The sequence below is a fragment of the Vanessa atalanta genome, chromosome 12, assembly GCF_905147765.1.
Source record: "Vanessa atalanta chromosome 12, ilVanAtal1.2, whole genome shotgun sequence".
NCBI classification, from domain to species: domain Eukaryota; kingdom Metazoa; phylum Arthropoda; class Insecta; order Lepidoptera; family Nymphalidae; genus Vanessa; species Vanessa atalanta.
In genome coordinates, this window is record NC_061882.1 from 2,954,359 (window position 1) to 2,977,609 (window position 23,251).

A 23,251-nucleotide genomic window follows, 5' to 3' on the forward strand; every position below is an offset into this window, starting at 1 on the left:
TTGCCATAATTATAGCAAACACATTGAAAAGTTACTAAGAAAAATAAATATATACGTAACAATTGAAAATTTGTAAAATAACACTGTACTTATTTATAGTTGTTATAACACTCGGTCTCGTCGCGAAAGTGTGTCGGCTGCACACGTGAAGAGCGAGGGCGCGCGTCTTTTGTTCCATTTAATAATATTCGCAAATTACCCGTGCTTAAAGCGCTGCTTTCGACCACATGGGTAGTGTACACATCGTATCATATTGTGTAATTTAGGTTATAATGAAACTCTTAGATATAATTAATTTATAGTTTTTTTTTGTACAGAAATTGACAGATTATAAAAAAATGTATGTATCTGATTAAAAGTATAACAATAACTTATTATTTATACATCAGATCTAGTGTGAACATAATAGAGGGTTAAGAATTTATCTTTGTTTTTTGTACACAAATTTTGATCCTAGTTAATTTGACTCTACTATAAATAAGACTATACGTTCATAAGTGATACTCCTCCGCCCAAATTGAAAGTAAAAATGTATTGGGTTAGTTATTTTGTCACCATTTAGTCCGCAGATTAAAGTATCTGATGGATGACAAACCTTATTTTTATTGAAATTATTTTAATTTATAATATAAATTTACGTTTGAAATTAATGTATCGCTTTACAACCCAAATAGACAAACCATGTCTGATGAAGTACTTGGATTTTCGAACTCCAGAAAAAAACAATATCTGTTGTGTGTATATATCTTAAAGCACGTCTGTCTCGATTGTCGTAAATAAAGAGGGTGGTCCGTGAACCGACAGTGAACTGAGCGAAGCGTCTCCGAAGTTTGCACAACAAACACGCCGTCACCTTCATTATTCCAACGAATATTATTTTCTATACATATACATACGTTACATATTTTAACACCTCTTCCTTTATCTGAACTCCTGTTACTTCATATGTTAAAACGATAGTCATATTAGAGAAAGGAAAAAAGGATTATTTATTATTATTTGTATATTTCGTATGTTTAGATATATATATATATATATATATATATTATAGTCTTCCACATTATTCTTAATTTATAAAATAATATAATCAATGTAATTTGTTTTATTTAAATTTTGTCTTCTATTTCTAAATGGCCGTTAGATTAATTCCAACTACATATTTTCATATACATGTTTTTATTTAAAATTAAACACAAAATCCAGACGTCGGTCTCTGTGTGAGTTTCAAATAGGTAATTCTAACGTATGCTAACGTAAAACGGTCAGGGTCGTTGAAACTCAAGGTCGAAGCTCCACAGTCCCGCGTGTATACTTCAAGAGAAACTTGAACTAAGGACCTCTAAGATAATAGAAATGTATCTTGTTAACACTTTCTATAAAAAATAAATGTCCAATAAAAACTTTAGCTTGCATTTATTAAAGTATTATTATATTAGAAACAGTAAGTAAACCAAACAAATATTCTTATATTATTTCAACATTTTTCCGATATACATTTACGGGGTAACCCGAGCACGAAACCGTAAAACCTAAATCAGGATCACGGACCAGATGTCAAATACTTGTATTGAACTTGATCTTTTCAATAGATTCATTTTCGGTATGTTACTCTTTCTCCTAAAATTATTCATGCCTAAAACAATTTTAGTTGAAAAAATTATTTCTATGATTTAAAAAATATTTATTGATTCAATTTTTTATAATTTTATCATGGCAAGTCTGAAAAATAAATGAAAGTGATTTTTTTATCTGGTTAAACATGAAATTTTACAAACATACTTCTTGCATACCTTAATTTTAAAGTGAAAACGGTCTAATATGTCATGTTTCTTCAATTATTCGTAACTGAGTCATCAACGGGCGACAAGGTCGACAGTCTGGATCTATACAAGACTGGACTTATGGTAGATAATTTAAAGAATAAAGTATAATAAACCAGTCTAGAAAAACCTGTAAAGATAGACAAAGATACTTCTTTCCAACAGGTGTTTTGTACTTAAAAGGCTTGCGAAGAAGCCAAATAGCGCTTTATCTTGTTCCAAAAAGTTCAAAGCACTTTAAAGACCTTTAATAAGGCGAAATAACTTCAACATTATTTCAACGTAGACTATCATCATTAAAGATGAAGACCACATGAGTATTTGTCAATTTCCTGGAACATCAAAATTTATGCTTACATGTATGATTTAAAAAAAAAATCATATTTAAATTTTCTTACGTTAACTCGTCAAATCCGAATAAAACTTTTATTCGCTTATCCAAATCTAAGTTCATGGGTTAATACAACTACCATGTACAAATTTATCTAAGTATAAAATAGTGACACTTCATATCATACCTTTTAAGACGATAATTGCATGATATCCATAAAAACCGTGACCACTCAGACGTTAACAACAATAATGCCAGAAGTATACCTAAAGCGACTTTGATATTTTGCCGGCATGATCGCATAAAAAACTCGTCCAAATTTTATTTTTACTGACTATAAATAAACGTCCCTAAACATCGAAGTATCGATAAAACTGTTTTATTAGTGTTTACTTAATGTGGGTTTTAATAACTACGGATGCATCCTAAATGATGTAAGGTCTATGTCAACACACATAGCAGTCCGGGTTGATCAACCGATAAGCAGAGTTATCGTAGCAATAAAAATCTTGTCCCGAATCAAAATTTTACAAATATTGCGTAACAGATTAAAATTCAGCATGTTGCCTGGCCTTAACTACACTAAAATTAAAGACATCGATGAATATATAAATAAATACTACAGGTATTTACAAAGTGGCGTACACCCATGTGGATACTCGGATGTAAGTAAGCATTTGCTATGAACAAATATTAAAGATATTTTAATATCCTAAGTGTACATAAAATGTAATATTTTCTGTAGTTCGTATAAAAATTAATACAACAACCACACTTAATTAGGAAAATGTAACTAATATGAATTCAGAAATAGTAGTGATGTACCGTAAGTTCGATTTTTTTTTACAATTACCAGGCGTTTATGATCGATCAGGAGTTTACTAACCAAGCGAGAGGTGATTAGGAGCGTACCGTGAGAGCTGGCGACGCGCCAAGCGGGCCACGGTACATTCACCCACAAGCACACCTCGTAAAAGATAATTAACGATTGTTTTTACACGCTCTGCGCGATATTCGAAATATTTTGACTGTTGCTTTACTTAACGTGCCTTATCGTTGAAATGAAGCACAATTTGTTGGTTCTGAGACGTTGCTCATTGACAAATTCAGCGATATGTATAACCTTGAGCTTGATTTTATCTCCGGGTATAATATATAACTTGACTTTATGTAAATTTATTTAGACTATGTATTTTTTTGTATATTCACATATATATTTTGTTAGTTGCATGTGGGTACAAAGCACATACTTCATACACTATTTATTTTCCAGTCGGTCAAGTCAATAAAAGATCTCAAATCTTAAAGCGTAGCGTTAGTAATACAGTATATAGCTTTATTTGATATTAATTACAAAAATATTGTAAATGCATTACCGGGTCACTGGCACCATCAACCCATTGCGCAATATTGTATCAATTTGAGTAAGATCCAATTTGTACACGAGATTTTATTGTTATGCCTGTTTCCAATACTATTGACCTAATATTACGAATCTCTTACGTCAGAAATTAAAACACAAGTAACGCAAACAATAGTGGCCCCTCAATCGAATGCAATAAAGTATACATTCGTGTGTGTGTCCGAACACTTCAGCATGGCAAGTACGTACGTAACTACGTAATTTCACACCTGATTCATAAACGAGAGATCATTGAACCATCTTCCACAAATAAAAGCGATATCACATCAATCCTAACTAATTTAAGGTAATTAATATTATATTTTTGTTTAACTTGAGAAACATACCAGGAAACGATGATTAGATTGAAATAACTATCATGCTTAATTGAATCAAATTATCATAATTATATGATATTTCCTTTTATGTAATTAAAAAACAGGCCTATTGCTTCATATGTACGTACAAACTTAAAAAACCGGCCCATGCCGACTTGTTTTAGAAAAATCATGCAAAACTATACTGAAGTCTGATTTATTTGACCCAACTAATCTAAAACTGTGAGAATTTTTATTAAAAACTAATAATATGCCTCTTTTAATTGCGATAAAAAACACGTTGCTTTGCATAAATCTGGCGTAATCCTTACAATCCGTTAAGTTCTGAATGGGCAAACAAATATAGGTCGTATGTCGCTTCTTAGTCCAGATCTCAAGAATCAATTAGTAAATTATTGTACATCCGTTTCAAGACTACCCAAATAAACGACATTGGAAATACTAATATACGCAAACATTTTGTTTTCACCCGTATATAAAAACTTAGCTTAGCTTAGACCTAAATCAAAAGTCGTACAAAATTAAACCTGTGTATTATAAGATAAACAAATCAGATACAGGTATACCTTCACTTATTAAATATGGCGTAATTGTTAAATATTTAAATAACTTTTATTAAATAGTTAAGAGAACTTAGATTAAAGCAGCTATTTTAGACCACAGTGACGTGGAGAATATTCTCCATTTATTAAAGATCTTGTAATTTAGGCTTTGTGGAAACTAGATACCAGGGAAGCAGAGAGCGCTTTGTCACCTCTTAAGACTGAAACACTAGTGTAGAGTTAGGTTAGGTTGTGTCATGTTTTCACTTTTAATTTAGCTCAAAAAACCTTGTCACACACTGAGATTATTCGTTCTACTATTCACTTGTCATTCAATGAAGTACGGTCTGGCTGTCAATTTTGTTTTAAATATTTGTTAAATTTTCCTATATTAAATTATTATTATTATTACTTTTTTCTCAGTTATACTGTTTGTGATTTACGATAAGGAGTGGAGTTATAGCAACGTATAAGAAAAACTAACAAAAGGTGACTAAACTACAATACGTCTGCAAAAAATATGGACTGTATGTAATGTACATTTGTTTTACAGATTTTATCTCAAATAATACTTTAAAGTGACAAAAAAATATCATAGCTTTTGCGAATCCGGTTAGTTTTGGGTATTTGAGCCCATTTAAAAGACATCTTTAATACCTACATGATTCTAGGTCACCAACGTGCTTAGAATTTTGATGTAACCACACATTAAATAAGTAGTTAGGTCGGTTAGGACCAAAGGCAAATGAAATTTACAATCAGGCAATACGTAGCGTAATAATTGAAATATTCATAGAACTGTTTATCGAATAAATTTATAAGCATAAATATCGCATATTTATTAATATATTGTTAATGAACTCGCTTAAAAAAACAACTTTATCTTAGGTAATACATTCCAAGGTGTTATATTATCTCGTTTTAAGTTGAAACTTATAAGACTCAATTCTCGAGGAAAATCTAAGAAATATAAAGTCAAGATTTACCTGTTAAATGACTCAGTGGGTTAAAATGTATCAGGTTTGGATCGGTCTTACACGATGCCAGTCCCACGGGAGCGTGTACAGTGTACACAGTAAATAATGACTTAACCTTTGTAGCACTACATATGTAGATCTTATTGCAATAGGATAAAGCTCAAATTACAATAGTTCTATTAAACATTAGTTGAATAAAAAGATATGCTGTACGTGACTAAGGTACTATTCTATTATTTATTGTAATTCAAAGGAATTGTTTCCCGTTAAATATTTCACTATGACATATATCCTTAGCTTATTTCGTTACTTCTTTGAGTATCATGTGAGCGTCTTTTTAAAAAGTTTTAATATAAGTTATTCGCACAGTCTTGAGTATGATTGTTTATTACACATTAATTAGGATTATACGATTACAAGAAATGTTCATTTCATTGCTTGTAAAGTGTCTCGTAAAAAATAAGCCGGCAAATTTATTGAGTGCAAGCGTTGGCGAGAAGAATTATGTCTCATTGTCTGCAAGAGAACGATCATTCAAATTTGGCTTTGAGCACGATCCCGGCATTTCCTAGAAAGTAAAGGTAATATTGTGATAAAAGTTATATTGATTACTTCTATAAACAACTGACTAAGAAAATATATTATTTTCTGATTTACTAAATACAGTTTAAAAAGATAATTTTTATTTGTATGTATATTCGCTTGAAAAAAGGAAAAAATCAAGCTTGTCTTATAACAGTCGCATTTCATGTGAAACATATGACACTGAAAACAACTTTTATTTATTTATATAAAAAAAAAAACATTGTCTATGTACTCAGAAACCTCATGTCATCACGTAATTGAATTTATAGTATTGATCTATAATAATATATCAATTTAAAGTTAAATATCAAAGTCCCGGATTCTATTAAAAAAAAACTAATTTAAAATACATCTCAATTAACCTAAACGTAGATTGTCATCTGGTGTCAATGAAATATTTTAACATTTTAACGAACGAGATTGTAATATATACAGTATATAAAACTTCATTGGCAACCTTGATTTCTCCGATAAAGATTAATTAAACAGAAACTTGTATGATAAAAAAATAGTTTAACTCCTCTTAACTGACTTTCAAATCCGTTAAATTGAATTTTTCAAACAAATTAAATGATAAATCAAGCAATCTACTTACTATTGATCTGCACAACTATTTCAATACAATAATCACTAGAAATTGCTACAATTGTCTATTCCGTGCCTCAGTAACCTTGTGCAAAATTATAGAAATATATTTTTAAAGATATATTATTAAATATTCAAAATTAACGGTCAAGAACATTTGGCATGGCCTTGAATAGCACACACCTAAAAAGCTACGTCAAATGCAGGTTTGTTTGGAAGAGTAGTAACAGAACTCTATTAGTGTAGGTCGTTCTTCGATATATTATTTTTGAATCAATTGACAAAATATAATTAGGTTAAAAAAAAGCTGTAACAATGCGAATTGACACAAGCAATCTAAATATTTGCTAATATTCAACAGCGCCTCTACATTCAACCTATTTACAAAAAAAAAAAAACAATATTACAAATATTTTATATACATTATATATATATATGTAATTATATATATATATATATATATATATAATTACAATATCAATAATTATTAAATAATCATAGCAGACTAGGAAATCGAAGAGGAAAAAATAGCCTTGAGAATGTCGAAAGCACACATTGAAATATATATAACTTTAATGAATTTACATAAACGATAACATCATTTATATTATATTTTATATAATGAATGTTGCTTTCTTTGTATCTCGCATTAAAAGGTCAAGGACTGTTATTCATTGTAGGCTCAAGTTGATAATTATATCGAAAGCTACTTTATTTATGTTTCAACCAGAATGGAATTGTATAAGTATTTTCTTTTAAAAAAATAGATAATTGAAATAAAAAATTAATTGATAAATATAATTCAATCTAGTGTTGATATTTAATCGTAATATTGAATCGTAATTTTTTTTTTATATTAAAGTATTTTTAGTGTTTCAATAACTTTTGTTTAAATACAGATATTCTGGTATCATGCCAGATTTCAATAAAATATATAAGAAACGCTTTATCATATTTTATTTTCAAAAAGCTTAAAGCTCACGTTCATATCGCGAACCTCCTTATCTCCTCATGGAAAGCTCTTTAGACCGAAATAATTACCAGATAATTGATTAATACGACACTTGCATTCAAGCGCATACAACACCCTCTACCGGTTTTTGTCAGCTGACCTCGTTTGACTTACCTCGATATGTGTATATTATAGTATATGTATATAGTATATAATATATGCATTTTAAAAATTTGTAGTTCATTGTAATATGAAAATAGGCGTATATATCTCATACAGTTATTTTTCATCTATTTAAGTTCAATTTATAATCTAATAATATAAAATAATAAATAATAGTAGATATATCTTAACAGGCGTAAATAAATGTAACCACAATTTTAGAAGTCGGCTAAAATAATATTTTATTTCGAAACATTAATATTCAAATAAAAACTAAGAAAACAATAACTCTGACGTTGAAGCTGAAAACTTTATTACCAAAAGTTACGTAAAATTATATATGATTATATAAAGTGTAAATATATATGTAAAAAAAAACTCAGTGTTACTTAACATAAATTTAATGTATATTTTTTTCTTTACAGGTAATTATCTTCGACAACAGACAGCGTTCTATGCAACTGAGGGTTTGATTGAATAATTTAAAATACTATTTATTTATTTATTTATATTATCAACATTTACATTTAACTAGAACCCAAAGCTTGTATGAAGTCATTTAATAAATTTTAGTAAAGTTATTCGCATATTTAAGCTGCGAATATAACAATAGAGTAGAGAGGTTTTAAATAACAAACCACTTGAAAAACGCCGTAGTATTCAGATGTAGTAATATCCTTTAGCACAAATCTAAGTATCGTAAATGTACCCACTGAGCCATCACGACATTTAAACTAATGCAGTTTAATAATAATTGCAAGCTATTTTTACTTTCGCGAGTTTAACGACCTTAAAGACACTTATGGCGTTGCATGTGTAAAAATTAGCACCCTTGCGACATCGACACAAACATTGCGTCTCAATATAGATATATAATAACATACGTACGCGTATCATTACCATTGAAAAACATAGCTGTTTAACATTTTGTATTCATAAAAGTCAAAAATATTTACGAAGGTACGTTTTAATTATAACAATTAATAAATTTAAATATTATGTTCGATTAATAAATAACGCTTATTATTCAAAACTAGAATATATATAGTTAGGATTTTTTTATTTCCAACCAGTATAAGTGTAATTGTTAACATCTTATTAAGTAATATAATTTGAAGATAAGAGTAACTACTCAGTTTTTAAATTCAACATTTCAAAGTTTTACATAAAAATTAATTCCATAATTTATTGATTCAAATTAACTTGTAAGTAATAAAAAAGTTTATTTTGATCTTGTTTTTAGTAGGTAGGTACGTAACTATAAATAAAGAAGCCAGGTAATAGGTAGCCATTTACCTACCTTTATAAACGAGTATGTGTCTGTATGTATGTATACATTTCGGGTTTTGGTTTTGGTTCACATAATATTCTTATTTTAAAAAATAGCTGATTTATAATTAACATTACGATTGAAGCATTCTGATAATATAAATATCGGTAATTTTAGTCTACAAAAAACGAGCCCGTATAGTTTTATTCTATCTGCAAATCAATCAAAACGAAATTTCACAAAATATAATTCTACCAATTTATTTGTATGCAATAACATTATTGTTATGTACAAAGCTTGAATACCCGATAACGAAATGTTCAGCAACGACGAAGCAAAATCTGCTTACAATAGCTGTTATTGTAACTCGACTTCGACTGACTAATTAAAAAGGCCTCTAAGTTCGAGAAGTCGTTTAAAGGGTCACTGTAGGACGCTCAAAATAAACGGTTCCTTCGTATTATTGAAACCCTCTTACATTTATACGCCTTTATCATCGTCTCAGTTTCAAATATTTATAACTCGACACACTCCTATACAAATGGAACGTCCAAGTTAGTTTCCAAAATTCGTTCATAACATTTCTTTAGCCCAGCAAAGTTGGTCTTCATTCAAGACGGTTTGGATCACTAAGCGAGTCCGTAAAAAGGACAGCTGTACTAAAATATCCAGTCGGTTACCATCGCTCTTTCTTCAGAAACATTTCTATCCTGAGCGATCAAAACGAAATAACTATCTTTATCTCCCTCCCACCTACAACACTATCTCTAGATGCCACGTGTCACTCGTCAGCCATATAAAGTATTAAGTCGTTACACGACTATAAACGAAATTAATGTTTATTGCTATTGAAACAAGGTCTCTAATTATTTGAATGTTTTATCCCGGTCGGTCGGACAAGTAACTTCCGACTGTCAGTATTACAATTGCGACCTAAATGGACTACATTCAAGAACGCATTTTCCTTGTGCACTATTAATTTTAATTTGTCTTTTAAAACATCTACTGCTCCAAATTCATAATGCTACTAAATCGACTACGAATTCCTCGCTTCACTGTTCTTTCACTCCTAATCACTTCCTCGTTCTTTCACTGAAATGCGAAACAACTATTCCAAATATTTCTAACGCGATACGTAGGCGATTGTAAATTTATAGAAATGTAATTTAAAAACAAATGTCAGGTGGGCATTGAACGCTACCAATTTCAGTTCGATCAACCCCGACCTCTCCCCACGCCCCTAACCGCACACCTAAAGACACACCATTAATCATTCCAACGCTCACCACGGGCCGTTTTAATAAGAAGCCTATTGTTATGGCTCTAAAGCCTCTTTCAGATTATAGAGGGTCGTTGACTTACGCCACTGCGTTTGTTCGAGCGCTCTCCTCGTTACCTCTGTAGCCCTAGTATTACGTAATCCGAGTGCAATGGCCGCGGGAAACACCAGGAAAACTGTTTTCCTCCTCGCTAAATTTCCTCTGACTTTTTAATTTTGGTCTTCTTTATAAAATATGATTATTTTCAATAGAGCTCGTCAATATAATAATTTATAAGGCGCAAAAATAAGAATAAAATGGTTTTTAACGTTCAAAATTATTCGTAATTGAAAAAAAAAAATGGATACTAAATGCATCATCAGGTATAAAGATATAATAGAATATAATAATTAATTTAATTTATAATAATTAGGTACAGTTTTATAAATGAATTCAGTATTTTTTTAAATATTGCTCGATAGCCTTTATTGTAATTTTACTTGGATTTAATAACCCAAGTAAAATATGGATTATAAGTGCATTTTTCAAAGATTATGACACATTTTTTGCTGATTTAAATGGTAACTCGTTTGGTTCTTAAGGTCGTAACGTTAAGACTTAATATAGTACGATACAATTTCAATGTAGCATCGACAATTTAAAAAAAAACAATCGTCAATTTGACGAATGTATTTGGTTATATGACATTACAAGTTATTACGTTTGCGTAAAGATCATTTTCGCTTAACAAATAAATAAAAATTGATGATTTCATTGATGATGATTTTTGGTGATGCTAAATCTAAGTTGTGTCGTACTATACTTCAAAAATGCTAAAAGAATGCATTAAATCTAATCGAACTAGTACTTCCGACTCTTCCGCTTTTAAACATACAATTTATCCAGAATAATAATATAAATATAGATTAAGATGATATTTTATGTACAAAAGCATGGACATGACCTGTACAAGCGATGATTTTCTGATACGCGCAATTAGTTGAAATGTGGGTTAAATTCGCACGACGCGGCGGTGTCGGCCAGGGGTTGCCAATGCACCGGCTAGGGTCGTTGACCGGTATCGATCGATGACGGCACGCGCCCCTGCGGCGCCGCGCCCTCCGCATGTCTCCTACCCCTGACACCCGCCTCCACCCCCACACCCGTACGCCGAACACACTTGCTGAAACACCGCATGCGACATTTCGTTCTACTTAAAATATAGTATTCTAACTCATTTTTGCGCGGGAAACGACATTAAAAGTGTGTTCAAATAAGATAAATAAAATAATTAAATAAGTATTACATTTATTTTGTAAATGAAAGTAATATTTCGATTGAAATAAGAACTTTAGTTTTAATATTGCTTATTATAGTGAACATAGGCTTAATTTGTTGAAAAAAAAACTGACTCCGCATTTATCTATTCTTTATGACGCTCTGTTTATGACAACGAGATGCGTCACCGTTGGCTCGCAGCCAAATCACTATGATGAAAATGTTTCTTCTATGTCCGATAAAGCAATAGTCAACATTATTATTATATTCTTATTGAAAAAAAAAAACAAAAATGGACAATAAAGCAAAGTTTTTAAGCATAAATATATTCATTTAAATTAATGATACGTTTTGCTTACAAAATATTAAAAAAGGGAATAAATAGGTGCCCATTTCCAGGGTCCTATTGTACGGCGGAAGTGTGTCTATAGCAAAGTATATAGAAACAGCTGTAGGGTGCGCGGGAAACCTCGTAGCTTTAGCGCGCGGCGAAACGCCACGAGGTTGGCCACCCCTGCCAACCGGTCGCCGTTGTTATGACAACGCTCTTACATTTCTACTCGCCTAGTATCTTACAGAAAACTTTGCTTATTTTTATTATCAGGTCATCTTTGCTTGCCTTAATAATAATTATTATTATACGTTTCCCACAATGTACTTTTATTTTTAACTTTTATAAAATATAACTTAACTTTGCAAGAAAATCAAATGGAGATTTTCAATTATTAAAATGATGATTATTTTAGTTCCTAATCTACGTAAATTCAGTACCTATTACGTAAGCCCTGTAATCTTTGATCTGCTAGTACTTTAATATTAGTATTTTCTACAATATTCGATTTTATTCTATTTTATATATGACTTGTAATATATAATATGAATAAATTATACATATAATTATTATTTATATGTATACATATTTAATACCGCACTTATTACTAATATTTTATGGTTTGTTTTCAATCGTTATCCCTCTTTTAATACAATACCAGAAGACCTAAAATAAATTCATGATTATATATTCTGAAAAAATATACAGCAAATATCTTATTAATAAATTATAATTATTACTCTAGCCAATAAAAATTAAATTAAATAGAAATAAATAAAAACGACTCCACATGAACCCGGCGTGTGTAAAATATAAAAAAAAAAAAATGAAAATCGTAAAAATACCGTAGCGTGCGGCGCAGTGACCCGGTTCTACGGCGTAGAGTGCAGTGGCCGCTACGAGCTACGCGTACGAATGTAGGTGAGAGCGAACTAGGTTCTACAAGACTGCTACTAGTGCATACTGCTACTTCAGTTTCATGGATTTTAATTGAATAGCCCGGATAGACTGCAACTTTGTAGGCTTGTCAACGTTAAAAGTATTACTTTTTTGGTTTAAAACAAACTGTCACTGTTTGGTAATATTGAGACATTAAAAATATTTGACATAATTTAATATCATCCTTATTACATATACAATAATGTTAAAATTATCTACGGTATATTCGTAAAAATACGGTTTTCATCTGAACATTATTTAACAATACCAGTGCATGAATAATATCCTCGGTGTATGCTTGTAATCCCGATCCCTTAAATAATAAATCAGAGACTTGTATCGTGTTGGGCGTATTTCTGTTTATTTTGTACGTGTATTAACAATTAAATGTGTTGGGACTTCATTTTTATAAAAAAATACATTACCAGTCTGGAATTCTCTATTTGTTCTAAATACATTAAATTAAATTATAATAATTAGAACAGAAACATAGCCAACTTTTCTAATTGCACTCTCTATTTCGAGTTGCAAAATTCAGAAACAGAACATTTGGCGCGTTTAGCTTATAGATAGAGAAAAGGACAGACTATTGCCATCTCTCTCCGTTAGGGAGAGAAGAAATACAAGCCTAATGAATTTTGGAGGGTCTTTCCTCTAGAGTATCGAAATTGTATCTACCCTTATAAGATATACAACAAGCTTCGTAGATTTTATCTCTGCTGTAAATATTGTGACTCAAATGTATTACAAGTCGTAATAACAAAATTAATTTCATGACATATACATACGTTCTAATATTTTTCTATTTAAACAAGCGATGAAAAAATATTTGAAACGAAATGCGTGGCGATACAAAGTTATGAGGAAGTTCGTTACACACGTTGCTCTGTAAAAATGAAACGCTGTCATCCCTGACGCGACTCTACACCACCAAAGGCTTTGACGCTCCGCAGTCATTATTACGCCCTCCACAATACGCTGTGGCTGAACCTTGTGCTAAATAATTCAACATTTTTCAAGCGAACCCCAGTTTGTATCGTTACTATGGCAACCTATTTATACGCTGAGGGACAAAGGTATTACGTGAGAACTATCTCTAGACATTAAAATTACAACATGTGAATCTTTCAACTTCAAAACAAACCAGATATTTGGATTTCAATATTATTAATCAAATCTTTGAACGTATAAAGTTTATGGGAAAAAAACTACATTAGCCTTTCATAATTTACGGATTTAGTATAGAGCCTTTAATAAATCTGTGGGATATCTATTTTAGCGGCAGGCGTATTAGCGAAGCCAGCCATCGCGAGTTGGGTCAGCGTTAATTTGTCGAGCAGCACTGTTGGCGCACAGCCAGCGCTTAGTATCGTACATAAAACTTAAACGGTATTGCTGTTCGGTTTCTAAAGCGCTGGCTTTCATATGCACTTTTGTTAATTTACTGTTTTATTCTGTTACTATGATAAACTAGACTAGTAATAGCTACCTTTGTTTATTTATATATAAAATAAAAATCCTTTTTTAACATAAAGTTTATTTTTGGTCGATATTTCTTTCTTCATTTACAACAAGAGAAATAATGAGAATCCATTGTTTGAAACCGCAGACCACAATAAAGTTAAAAGATGTCTAAAGTAGATGCCGCTCAGCGAGAAAAATTGTAACTTAACGTATTGGGCCAACGACCTATGATTCATAACCCTCTATCACAATACGAATTCCTATAAACTATTTGTATTATTATTTTTCTATAACATTAGTTACATCTCCAAGTACATTGTATAATTGTAGCGTATTAATTTATCAATATAGAACTTTTTTCCATTTTTTGTATGAGAACTTCTTAAGATAACATGCGAATCGATTACAACGCCGAGCCTCCGTACGGACAGGACTTCGCACGCTACGCTACCATGATTTACCGCATTGGGGTTGCGCGAGCAAGATAGATATACAACATAAGCCTGTGTCGGTACGGGATACAATCTTCACTCCACGTGGATCTCTGTATCTGGAGCAAAACAATAGTATTACGGAATTAAGCAGGGATTATATTTATTTCTGTACTCAATTACTCCATACCATAAACTGTAAATAATTCACCTTTATCGTACGGTCTATCCTGAAAATTGATTAAGCCAACATGAGAGACAAATACGTGTTTCACGAACGGCCTGCCGCCGTCAAGTGACGTAGCCACCTCGTAATGCAATTATGACCGGCTAGCGTAGAATACGTTGAGACTCACATTGACACCGGGCGGCAATTGCCTTGAAAGATTTATAATTTTATCGTACGTCTAGTCACTGTATAAAGCAAATTAAATATTTATAATATAATAATATATTATAAAGTTATAAATTAATTATTACAACTCCAGTAAACAAATTAAATGAAAATGAGGCATTATGGTCGAATAAGATTATTTAATTTTAAAGTATAGTATAAAGTGCATTTTTTTCTTGTTTCAGGATGCAAAATTAAAGCTCTACGGGCGAAGACAAACACCTACATTAAGACACCGGTGCGCGGTGAGGAGCCCGTGTTCGTGGTGACAGGCCGCAAAGAGGACGTCGCACGTGCCAAGCGCGAGATCCTCTCCGCCGCCGAGCACTTTTCTCAGATACGCGCCTCACGAAAGTGTGGTGCCGCACCGCCGCCGCCCGCTGGCGCGCCCGGACATGTGACCGCGCAGGTGCGCGTGCCCTACCGTGTCGTAGGGCTCGTGGTTGGCCCGAAGGGAGCCACCATCAAGCGTATCCAGCATACGACGCATACATACATCGTGACCCCATCGCGTGAGCGTGAGCCTGTTTTTGAAGTGACGGGGCTGCCCGAAAGTGTAGAGGCTGCTCGCAAAGAAATCGAAGCGCACATCGCACTGCGCACTGGCGCTGCGAGCGGTGCGACGGGTGCAGGAGCCGTCGCAGGCGCAGAAGGTGAGCCGCTGGCGCAACTCTATCGCGCTGGGCTGGCTTCGTTGCTGCGTCCTGAGCAAGAAGCCGCATTCTCATCGGCTGGCTCCTGCTCCTCCAGTGGATCTTCGGGGCGGCTTGGCGATCTGCTGGGCATCTGGTCTTCAACGGAACGTGACGAGGGCCTAGGCGAGTCGCCGTCGTTCGAATCCCCCGGCGCTGGCGGGGTGTGGGGATGGGGGCCTCCAAGGCCATCTCCGGCCGCATCACCGGCGCGCACATGTGCGGTGTGCGCTGAGCGTGGAGTGGCAGCAGCGCTGGTGCCATGCGGCCACAATTTGTTCTGCCTGGAGTGCGCGCAACGGCTGGCGGCGACGACAGCGCCTTGCCCGGCGTGCGCTGTGCCCGCGCATCAGGCCATCCGTATTATCTCGTAAGCCGTGACGCGGCTCGCCACGTTCCCGCCGACGCGGAACCTTTTTTACTTAAATCGTTATGAAAATATTAAAAAAAAAAAAAGTCGCGTAATCGAAATCCTGGTGCCAAAAGTCGGCGCCTCGCCGGCACGGCCCGTCCGCCGCGCCGTACCTATCGTAAGTCGGCAGAGTTACTCACGATATATTTTCTTATTATGAACGTTTTTTATTAGGTCGTCGAGCGCCCGCCGCGCTCGTCGCCGGAGAGAGAGTCGAGGTTACGATAGAATTTCGAAAAAAAGCATAAAATTTAAAAAAAGTTGTATAATTATTATTATTGATAGCATAAATGAGAAATGGAAATTTATAAAGCTTACCTAACGTAGTAGCGTAAAGTATTAAGATATCGTAATAATATAATAAGCGAGGGACGGGCGGCGCGGGGAGCGGGCTCCGCGGCCGGAGCGCGAGGCGCGGAGCGGCCTAGCCAATGTGTTGTTGATAGGTAATGATTGCGGCGTGTTGTGACGTGTTGTGGTACCGCCCGTGTGTGGTAGGTAGAGTAGTGTAATGCCGCCCGCGCCCAGCCGCCGACACCGCGCCGCCCGCACCGCTCCCCCGCGCGCCATGCTCATTATTTTGACTGTACGATTATTCGCTTAAATGATATACATACGTACACACTATGATTACGATAATATTAATATAATGTTTGTTTTAAGTGTGTTTTAATGTTTAGATTTTTATTGTAATGTTTTTATGAATGATTTTTATCTGTACGATTATTATTATTGATTATTATTTTATGTGTTGACGATGTTTTTTTGTGATTATGTGCGCCCGCGCCCGAGTGGCGCGGGTCGAGGCTGCTGTACGCTCGTTTAGTGGTTAATATCAAGTAATAAATTTAAAGTAATAAATGATAAAGAAATAATACGATTCATTCATTATTATTATTATTATAAACTATAGTAGTTTGTAGCACGACATTGACTAATCATTACCTATCAATACTTATTAAGTATTATTATTATTATTATATTGAATAAATTTAAAGAATACATAATTATATTTCATAGGAATCATTATTCTGTATAACTCTAGTTAAATATAACGATAATAAAATAAATATAATTGTATTTGTATCGGACGACGTTGTTGTTTGGTTTATCGGGGGGCTGGTTTTATGAATTGATATTTTTTTATTTTTTTACCGTTATTAGTTTTTGACTTACTCATGTAAAGATACGCGAGAATAAAAAAACTGCCTATTAGATTATATTTTAAAAAATAATGGTTACGTAAAATCAGCCCCCATCGAACGTAGATCCAGTGATTTCGATAATTTTATTTTCATAATAAAATGGGTAGACGCTTTAGGTTCAAATAACGTTGTGAAAATTTGTGAAATTTTGTAGACTACATATCTTATTATAAATCTAATATAAACTATAAATTTCGATTTGAATCTTTTATTTTCCCTTTATTATACTTAGTCAACATTATTATTACAAAACATATCATCAAGTCACAGCCAAGAGACGACAAGAAAAAAACGACGGGAATGACATCATATTTCAAGGAAAATACTAATTTTGAAACGTATACCTCAAAACAGAGGACATGGTAACAGCTATAATCTATGGCATTCAACAATAACTTTCATTTTTGATAATACAAAGCAATAATTCCTAATCTATTATATTACTTACTTTTAATGGAACAATAAATAGTATGTTAAATAATTTTTAATAGAATCTTTAAAACTTTTTTTTACAACTACATATAAATTATGTGTTTACTGAATGAAGCTATGTATAATATACCAAGATATCAGAAATAGTAGGATGTCTAGTGTCAATGTATGAGGCGAAGGATAAATATGAACTAGTTCGGCAGCACCTTAATGCTGCCTATTCTGTTCTTTGGGAAGAAGGTCATAAATGCGCTACTTTACTGGATTAGATTTAATCACAATATCTTCTCACGACACTAAGGACAAGCAGAAAAAAATAAAACAAATAAGGCACATAAAAGTTCAATGATTGTTATTCATGTTACTAATTTTTATAAAGTTTGAGAACCCCTCATTATTAAATTATAGTCGAGTAAAACATAAACAAGGGAACATTAGTGTATGGAGTAACATGTCATCGCTGAGACGCTCTTCTGAATCTAAAAAGTGAGAAAGTAGAAAGTAGACTTTATAGTTTAGGCATAGAACCAATGTTTCTACATGTACTTCGAGACACAGGGCCAATGATTACATGTTCTCCGAGGTATAGGACCAACGACTTTACATGCTCTCTCAAAAGTGTCAACATCCAGTCTCCGAGCTGTTACTTATAATTTATTGATAAAATAAACCCAATAACTATTTTTACTGTCTTATGCGAGTACCTCGGGGACCTACTCCTGACCACAAGACCAACAAAGCAGTCAGCTCCCGGATCTGAACCAGAGACGTAGAGATCGTCGGTGAAATTTAATTTTACAAAAACATATTCATAAATTAAATAAAAAGACGGGTTACATAAGAATGTTAAGCCCGTAGGTAAGTTAGACGTGGGATACAAATTTACAAGAAAATTTAGTTTTTTTGTACTTATATACAAAACCTTTCATTTTAGTTGTGATACAGAATAAATTATAAATGAATTTCGTTGTAACTGTGTTTTTTTTAGTAAAACAAACAGTGCAAAAATATATTTCTTACATAAATGAAGTTACTGACTGGCTAGACTTTATAATAAAACGATGCTTTAAATAAAAATAAAAGTTACTTTATATTTAATATTTTCGTTTACTAAATTTTATGATAGCTCTAAGGCTTATATTGCACGTGGTGTGAGTATGCAAGTAATATAAGCACTTTTATACAAGATTAAATTAAATTTTAAATTAGAAATGACACAAACAACAAATGCTTACTCAACACGTTTAATGTATTTATGAGATGAGATTGAAATTTATTAATCAGCGAAGCTAAAAGAATGTCGGAATTACAATTTAAGAACGGACACGTTTCCGAAGGAAGTGTGAATTGTCTCTACAGAGCCGGAAACTTGGTGTTTGAAGTTAACTTATACTACGTACCTACATACATACATCAAATAAACTATTATTGTGAATATACATATATTTATGTATTAATAAATGTAAATTACTGTGATGATGCAGGTATTATTTGTTAAATAAATTCAAAATTAAAAAAAAAATAAAGAGTTATTTTAAGTTACGAATTAAAGTCTAATATACGTAACCCTAAAGTAATGAAAAAGTTACGCGTTTAAGAAAACACTACACTAAATTTAGTAATAATATACTATCGACAAACCAACCGATTGACACAGTGCTCACGGCAAATAGATTCTATGTTAGCGGTTGCAGGTTCTATCCCGGTCTTTAACGTATACAGGTCATGCGGGTATATATTGTTGTGTAGTTATTCTTACTATATTCGGAACAGCAACCCCACTAAGATAATAGGGTGCGTTGATTGTGATGCGCTTATTGAATAATAAGCGTCATTAACCGTGGGAACGAAAGAGTCCCTACTAACAATAATTACCCTGGCTTAGTTACCTTTGTATCCAAATAAAAAAACATAATTTATTGAATGCTGATTGAATAACTAGGGGGTAAAACAGAAGGACATAGAGAGTGTAGATAGTATTAAAAGCAAAAAAAAATAGTTTACTTTAATATAATGCTCATTTTTAATATATTAATATAATCACCCAAATAGAATAAAAACCGACAACGCCTGTCTTTCAAATTTGCCTGAATATATGCTTGGAATAAATTAGAATGATACCGAACCTAACGCAAAAATAAACATCATAATCGGTTCACGTACAAAAACACAAATTCATACATATATACAGTTAGACGATTTCAGAACCTCATCCTTTTTAAAATTAATAAAAAATACACAAATATGTAGAAGTTAAGTTATTGGCATATTAAGTGCAGGGTTATATAGATCAGTCGGATTGTTAACTAAAGAAATCCATCCAACTTATTTTTATTACATTACATACATTAGCAGCCTGTAAAATACCCACTGCTGGGCTAAGGCCTCCTCTCCCTTTGGGGAGAAGGTTTGGAGCATATTCCACCATGCTGCTACAATGCAGGCAACACATGTGGCAGAATTTCGTTGAAATTAGACAAATACAGGTTTCCTCACGATGTTTTCCTTCACCGCCGAGCACGAGATAAATTATAAAAACAAATTAAGCACATAAAATTCAGTGATGCTTGCCTGGGCTTGAACCCGAAATCAAAGTTTAAGATGTATGCGTTCTAACCACTCGGCCATCTCTTATTAGCTTAAATTTAATATTGCTTAAAAATAAATTCACTAATGTTAATCTTCATCATGTCATTTGACCAAATGATTAATCATAATGTTATGATAACAACTGTTCTCGTCCTATATATAGCTAGCTCTTTGTCAATTCTCTCAACACTAAATAAATTCAGGGCTGTGAGACGTAAACGATTTATAACAAGTATAACAGTATTATAGTCACCCAATTTCATTATTTCCTAGTATATGTACTGGTGCAAACTGCCACCAATAACAAAATTTTATAAAGCCCTTAGTTTACTTATTCATGGCTAGGCTATACATACATATACAGGCTGGCAGCATACCATCATATCATCACTAAGATCAACAATATCCCTTCAAGAAGACAACACACTCAAAACAATAAAGAAGAAATTGAAATGATTTTAAATATTACAAAAACAAATATAATACTTTTTGCATTTAACGAAGCGCAGAGAACATGAATATGACTAGTTTATAAATAATTGTAAAACCTCTAAGTTGATTTAATAACTCATAATGATGAAAATTTAAACGTATGTATATTTATAAAATACGTTGCGAAACTATTACAAAAAATGGAGAGAAAGTTTTACCTAAACTAAAGCTATGATTTTCTGCTTAACTGACTTTAAAATAAAGAAATCTTTCCACAAACTGCTCAGCCTGGGTCCGTTGCCCCATTGGGACTGTACGAAATTGAGTGATGCGGGTTGGACGGGCTTTAGCCGAAGTCAGACTGTTATGTCCAGTGAGGCCAATAAATATAGGAATGTATCGCTGAATCCATTTGTTTATTTGGTTGAGAACTGACAAATGCACTCCGCCTTAGGCAAAATTAAGATACAAAACAGACTGCAAGTTTAAATGGGGAGAAAGAGATAGCGATGATGAGAAGGAATCCTTCTTCAAAGTGTAGCAGATAGACAGGTAGACTAAACTGATAATGTCCCCAAAATCTTACCATATATTCTGTAGGATTTATTAGTTACATTGACGGTTTTTTTTACCAGTATGTTTGCAGAGGTAGCTCATCCAGTCCACATTTTCAATTTTCAAGGGGAGAATAAGGGACACTTCAGCGATTTTCTTATTATCGCTGCATATTTTTTCTTAAATTATTGCTAAGTTTATCTGACATGCAATTTTAGTTTAAGTAAACGAAAAATGACTTTTAAATGCTTTAACGTACAAGTTACCTCACCTATTGGGACATGAAGACGGCGAGGGTCTTAGAGTCAATACAAGTCCAACATCCTAATCGAAACTAATATTTATAGCGTGACAGCGAGCTAGTTTGTTACGCTTTTAGGTCTTAACTTCTTAACCAATCATCGTTCGAATAAATTTATTTTATGACCGTATATATATTAAAACCATATACAACCCTCATACTGTGCGCAACGAGGAAGGAAATATATTATATTATAAATATAGAAATTGTTAGTTATGCTTTTTATACCTAAATAAAACAAAAAAATCTGCTGATATTTAGAAGAAATATCATGCGAAAGATCGACATTTTTAAAGCTAGAGTATGGAAATTATTCTTGAAACTTTAGTTTATTACTAAATATGAATCGTATCGGTTGTTTCTGTAGTATTAAAAATTTAACCTCTATGTTAATAGAGAATGAAAGTTTATATTGAAGTTCATCATTTTTGTAATTAAAAACGTTGAGGTTTAATAGTTTTTAGTCTTTATTTGTTTACGTGGAATTAACTTCTCGGCGCGCGAAAGGAATAAAAAAAGAGGGCACAGGCAGAGGAAGTTTCTCAAAAACTCTTACATTTGTAGAGAGTCGAATGGTTTCTGAATTGTTTCAAAGAGAAAATCGCATCAAGTAGACGGTAAGTGTATTACAATTTCGTTTCCAATTTTTGAATAAAAAATGAATTATGAACACATACGTCGCATAATACAAATAAAAAATATCACAATAATAGGCGATATATTTACTCCTGGGCTTATATTTATCTTAAAGGACCATATTTGGATTATAGTGTACCGTACTTTTCTACGGCAATTAGCAGAATTTCATCCAACATATGCTTCTATTTTTTTACCGCTGTGCGAGTCATAAACTACGAATGTAGATGATGAATTAAGCATCTGATGACATGGATTGACACTTAGGTTTCACAATTCCTATATATTTATTTAAGATAAAATTTACGATATTTTTAGAACTAAACAGTAATCGTCGTGACAAGTTAAACTTCTTAACGAACGCTTGATCTAAATTTTTTGATGTATAAAAAAGTAACCATTTAAAATTTAACTAGACTAAGCTTAACAGAGCTCATAATTAAACGAAAATCTAATAATTTGATTTAAGTATATCTTTGTGAGCCGAGATGGCCCAGTGGCTAGAACGCGTGCATCTTAACCGATGATTTCGGGTTCAAACCCAGGCAGGCACTACTGAAATTTCATGTGCTTAATTTGTGTTTATAATTCATCTCGTGCTCAGCGGTGAAGGAAAACATCGTGAGGAAACCTGCATGTGTCTAATTTCAACGAAATTCTGCCACATGTGTATTCCGCCAACCCGCATTGGAGCAGCGTGGTGGAATATGCTCCAAACCTTGTCCTCAAACGGAGAGGAGGCCTTTATCCCAGCAGTGGGACATTTACGGGCTGCTAATGTAAGTATATCTTTATAATTTAGTCAGAGTAAGGCATGGATATAAGCCTAAGCGTACAGATGGCGGGAAGCGATATTTTTTTATTCTTTGTAGAGAATCAGCATCAAAACCTAGTTTAGAAGAAGTCAGCGAATAGACTAACGTGAAAGTTGTCTGTT

At 33.0% G+C, this 23,251-nt stretch overlaps 1 protein-coding gene across 1 annotated transcript in view; it reads left to right on the forward strand.

Annotated features, from left to right (window-relative positions):
- Positions 1 to 17,567, forward strand: part of LOC125067878 (RNA-binding protein MEX3D) — a 48,597-nt gene extending 31,030 nt beyond the window's left edge. Inside the window, exon 2 of the mRNA XM_047676773.1 lies at positions 15,246 to 17,567. Coding sequence (XP_047532729.1) covers positions 15,246 to 16,126 — 881 coding nt within the window. The 3' untranslated portion in view covers positions 16,127 to 17,567. The remainder of the gene's footprint in view (positions 1 to 15,245) is intronic.
- Positions 17,568 to 23,251: the final 5,684 nt, after the last annotated feature.